This window comes from Meles meles, chromosome 3 (genome assembly GCF_922984935.1).
Source record: "Meles meles chromosome 3, mMelMel3.1 paternal haplotype, whole genome shotgun sequence".
NCBI lineage: Eukaryota > Metazoa > Chordata > Mammalia > Carnivora > Mustelidae > Meles > Meles meles.
This window is the reverse complement of record NC_060068.1, coordinates 143,451,421-143,456,652: the sequence shown is the minus strand read 5'-3', so window position 1 is coordinate 143,456,652 and position 5,232 is coordinate 143,451,421. Positions and strand designations below refer to the sequence as shown.

Genomic DNA, 5,232 nt, shown 5'->3' with positions numbered 1-5,232 from the left:
CTGTGCTCAGCATGCCCCTGGCCACAGATTCATAGAACAGCAACTTTACTCCAGGCTAGCTGTGACCTCAGGGTGACCAGAGCAGGCTCACATTCTGCAGCAACTCACTCAGGTAATATTTCTTCATCTCCTCCATACTTAGTCCACATTGGTGATAGGATATCTGCATTTCTTCTCTGTCAGTAGGTTTTCCCATGTGTCTCTTCTCCTCCAGTATCCTCCTTTTGCTTCCTCTGCACATGAAAGTAGGGAAAAATTCACTAGCAGCTAATAGGGTTCTCCTTCATTTCTCTGCTTCCCACTCCCCTCACCGGCTACAATCTGGAGAAGAGACAGAATGGACAGAGTAGGACAGGAGGAAGTTGAGGAAATCACCTGGAAAACATCTCTCTGGGCCTAAGTATTTCTGTCTCTACAAGAGAAGAGTTTGGTTAAAGAAATTGGCAATTTAATATAGATAAACTCTTTACTTAAATAGTATCAGTTGACCATCTCAATATGCTTTGAAGTTCATATTTTTTCTAAGACTCACACTTCTAGGAGATGTTGAAGCTAGGATTTGAACTCGGATCTCTCTGATATATATAAAATTATGTGTACCTATATAAGAATCATAAAAAAATATATTTAGATCCAAATATGTATCCTGATTCTTGTTTTAGGGAAGTTATATATAATTTTTATGATTCGAGGCCAACAGTTCTATTCATTTTTTGTATTTGAGCATGTGTAAGTGGTCTGCAAGAAGACACCCAGCGAGGAAATGAAGGACTGAAGAAACTGGTCTATCCCAGGAAATCAAAGGACTCACATTATAAAGTAACTTGTCCCTGATAATTCAGGACAGTCCTCAGTTCACACCTGTTTATTCAAAATTTTTATAAATTCGTAGACTGTTTCATATGAATACTCCAGTGTAGTTGGTGGATTATAGGGTGAACCTATGTAAAAGGAACATGCCGGGGCCAGCCCTGATGAGAGCCCTGAGCCCAGTTCCTCTCCCAGCCAGGACTGGGATTATTCATGGTTGCTGGCAGGAAAAAAAAAAAAAAATTCTTTTAGTGGTTTACTTTCTCTCTTTGGAGCAGAAGGGCCCTCAGGTCTGAACCCTGGGTGTCAGGCCAGTGTGAGGCCATCATGGTCAAGTTTATGGGAATGCAACACCTCAGCATAGTAGGTCTCTCATGTTTGGAAATCCACCTGTGCAAGATGTTAGGAATAAACTCTCTCAAGCCTTTTCCCAGGTCTCACCAGAGCAGGACATTGGATGAGATCAAAATGGCTGCTTTTTCCTACACGACCCTATTTTTCCTGGTTTCTTGCACTTTGGCACATACTGCTTTTTCAGGTAAGCAAACTTACAAGTCTTGGGAGAGAAACAAGTGATATTCTTTTAGTTGTAGAAAAGAAAAATTGCCATGTGTGACCAAGTGGGGAATGTTAGGCTGGACCATGCAAAGTGGGCGCCAACTGGGTATCCCTGTTAGGAAAGGGAGTTACTCTGGAAAACCCCTCCAAAATTTGAAAATGAAATAACATGTTTCTACGTAATGCATGGGTCAAAAAAAATTCAAAAGGCAATTCAAAATTATTTTGAACACAAGGAAAATAAAACAAAATGAGCAAAAGTTTAGGTTCAGAGAAGTGTCATTCCCTCCATACCCCTTTTCCCTTTCATTCCAACCCCACAGCCGTCTTCACAGAACCAGCCTCTTTGATCTCTGTCTTTACTGTGTTAAAGAGAAACATAGGTGTGCACATCGTGTCATTCTCCTACTTTCTTACCTAAAAGATAGCATATTATAGATACCTGCTTGCAACTTGCTTTTCTCAATTTACAAATATCCTGTAAATCAGCACGTATCAATTCACAGGGATCTTCTTCATTCTTTTATACAATGATACAGAACTTCCTTGGGTGGGTATACTAAAATTTAATCAATCAGTTTTCTACGTATGGGCATTTACTTTTTCCCAATATTTTGCAATTACAAACAATGCTGCAATAATCTTATGTATATGTATTTTGTATTGTTTGAGGTGTATCTTTAATGTAAATTCCTTAAACTAAAAGATATCTATAACACATATCACAGATATCTATATCTATATCTATAGATAGAAGAAAATATCTATAACACATATCACAGATAAAGGACTAACATATCTAATACACAAGAATACTTAAAACTGAGGGAAAAAAAAAACAATTGCCAAAATGAGTAATATGCATACATATACAATTCACACACACATACACATACCCCAAAATACAGAAATGGCTTTTAAATCTATATAAGATATTCAACTTCACTATGAAAAAAATGCTAATCAAGACCATGCTCAAGCACCTCACCTACTAGATAGCCTTTCCTATACTAAGATTAAAAAGAAATTCAGTCGATCTTTGCATGGTCTCATTTCTTATGTTCAGGTGTATTTGAGGTTTATTCTTATATATGGTATGCAGTATATATTTTTACTTTATTTCATTTCTACTAGATGGAGGCCTTTAGTTTTCTTTTTTATTACTATATCTAGCCACTTTTGTGATTAAAAGATTCTGGGTTTTTTTTTTTAATTAGAAAGAAGCATTCCTTTTTAAAAAAATTTTTAAAAGATTATATGTGCAATTGGCATAGTCTATTCCTGGAAAGGTTGGTAGGCTTCTTGTTTCCTCTGGAAAAATTTTTAAAAATATAATTCAAGTTTTCTCTTTGAACTTTGGAAAGTCTAACTTTTGGAAAGCTAGAATTTTCTAGACTATTTAAAAGATCATATTACAGTGAGAGATAAGGAAGAGCAGAACTATGATAAATCTTTTCTTATTTCCCTCTCCTACAGCCAGCTGGCCACCCTCTATTCCCCAGGCAACACCAGCATCCTCATACAAACTAGTTTCCCAGAACCAGTCAGTCTCTCCAGAGCCAAGGAACCCTTAAAGTTTCTGGTCATCACTCTACTATCCTCTTTAGTTTGGCATCTTGGTAGGAATAAACCCAATATTTTATGGATCATAACATATTTAATTTTAAAAACTTCAAAGTACATACACTCATCCCGACTGCAGTGAAGAGGAAACTAAAGCCAACAAAAATCAGGTAACTTAATGAAAATAACATAGTTTGCAAGTTATACCTACAAACTTAACTGGTTTTTACTCTTTCCTCAGTGACATAGAAAATTTATAAAGTCAGAACTGTGAAAATGAAGGAAAGAATGAATAAATGAATAAACTAGTTAACAAAAGAACACCACCCATAAATTCTGTTGCTATAAGTTATTTTGTATACTTTTGTGCAAATGAGTAATTAAATTACTTTTTTTTATTCAGTTAGTAACTTCAGTGGGTGAAATCAAACTCCATGAAGAACGATTTTCTTTTAACCTATTGTGTATGTACTTTGTCTGCAGCATTCTTCAAGCCACATGATATAAATAAATGGCCTAAGGTAAATTTAAATTTCTCAGTGAATTGTGATGCTAATCTGATCACTCTCTTGACATGAGAGACCTAAAACTGCACAGGGGCAAGTAGAACAAGAGTTTTCCATGTGAGAACCAGAGTTTTCCATGTGGCCTTGGGCATGTATAACGTTTCCAGACTTAGATTTAATCTAATGTAGCACAAACATTATAACAGTACAATACATCTCTGAGCATTAAATGAAATGACACCTGTCACTTGCTCAAGGTCATAAAGTTAAACAGTGGTAAATACAGGATTTATTCCCAGCCTCAATACAGAACCCGCACTCTCAACAATTATATTGGAGCCCCTTCCCCTAGAAGTTCACAAATACATAAATATCTCTACTCACAAACTTCTTAGAATGAATTCATGGCATTGGGATTCCAAGTTTAAGTGGAAACTTTACAAATGGGATTTAAGTGGGGATTTTATAATGCTTATGACTTTAGGAGATGAATGCGTCACCGCATTTTCTGACACTGTAGTCAGCAAAAAACCTGCCTGACCAAAGCCCAGAAGAAAATGTTGAAAAAGATCAATTGAATAGATATATTTGATATTATTTCTAGGTGGGGAGGAAGTGACAGGCCAGGAATAGATGGAAGAAAATCTATCAACTGTTATTCATATGACATTTTTTTGATATTTGCAGCCCCCGTGTAAAATGTACTACCCACTGGGTCCTTCTTATACATCAGAGTGTCCAGATATGATATCATATGTTTGTGCTACAAATGGCCACACTTACCAGAATGAGTGTTTTTTTTGTGTTGATCAGTGGTAAGTTCAAAATAAAATACCATTTTTTTCTTTGTATTTCCTCACAGGAATATCAAATAATCTTAGCCAAGGAACTGGATTTACTGATGGATGGGATATTTATTTTAAATAACCCCTATTGTTCATAAAAGATTGGGAACATGCTATGTATAAAGAGAAAAGTCTTTCTGAAAAATTTCAGTTAACATTCAAAGTTGACTCATTTAAAAAAAGAAAGAAAAGCTTAAGTGATGTTTTGGCAGAATTGAACAAAGATCATATTAATAGATATCTATAGATTATACCCAAACGATGAACAGAAATCCATTTTTTCAAATCACTCAAAAACTTTTAACAAATAAATTGACATGCCTATGAATAGTGTCCATAAATATTGCTTGGTAAACATAAATAGATATAGATAGTAATACAGACATAGATAGAGACATAGATAAAGGTATAAATACACATATAAATAATAAAATGGTTATGTGGGCTTACATAGATAAAAATAAGAGTTGACTTATATATTCCTTTGCCTTTCAAGTAAGTTCAATAGTAAAATTAGATTAAAAAATTAATAATATTCCTCATGATAAATTTTAACTCCATTTGAAGTTGTTTTTGGAAACCGATTTATGTCTTGTTAGTAACTCTTCCATAACTTGTTTGATCTTCTGTGTTAAAATCCCCAAGACTATACTCAGGTTGGATGATTTGCTAGCAGGACACATAGACCTTAGAAAAGCTGTTATACACATGGCAGCAGTTTATTACAATGAAAGGATATGAGTAAAAAATCAGCAAGGGCAGAAAGCTCACAGGGTGGAGTCCAGGAGAGAGCAATCACAAGTTTCCAGTTGACCTTTCCCAGTGGACTCACATAGAGTGTGTTTAATTCTCCCAGCTATGATGTGTGACAACACATTTGAAGTTTTACCAACTTGGGAAGCTCACCAACACCTTGGTGCCCAGCCCTTTCATTAGAAGCCAGTCACCTA

The 5,232-nt window shown here is 35.5% G+C and overlaps 1 protein-coding gene across 1 annotated transcript; it reads left to right on the top strand.

Moving 5' to 3' along the window:
- The first annotated feature begins 1,278 nt into the window (after nucleotides 1–1,278).
- Nucleotides 1,279–4,256, top strand: SPINK13 (serine peptidase inhibitor Kazal type 13). Its single transcript, XM_046001172.1, has 3 exons — nucleotides 1,279–1,348; nucleotides 3,415–3,452; nucleotides 4,125–4,256. The coding sequence occupies exons 1-3, from the start codon at nucleotides 1,279–1,281 to the stop codon at nucleotides 4,254–4,256; spliced, it is 240 nt and encodes a 79-aa protein (XP_045857128.1).
- The last annotated feature ends 976 nt before the right edge of the window (nucleotides 4,257–5,232 follow it).

Excerpts from the sequence above, each read along its gene's own strand:
- SPINK13 (XM_046001172.1), top strand. The coding sequence starts at position 1,279 with ATGGCTGCTTTTTCCTACACGACCCTATTTTTCCTGGTTTCTTGCACT. Across the intron at positions 1,349-3,414 it reads GGCACATACTGCTTTTTCAG|CATTCTTCAAGCCACATGAT; the intron begins GTAAGCAAACTT and ends CTTTGTCTGCAG. Across the intron at positions 3,453-4,124 it reads ATATAAATAAATGGCCTAAG|CCCCCGTGTAAAATGTACTA; the intron begins GTAAATTTAAAT and ends TGATATTTGCAG.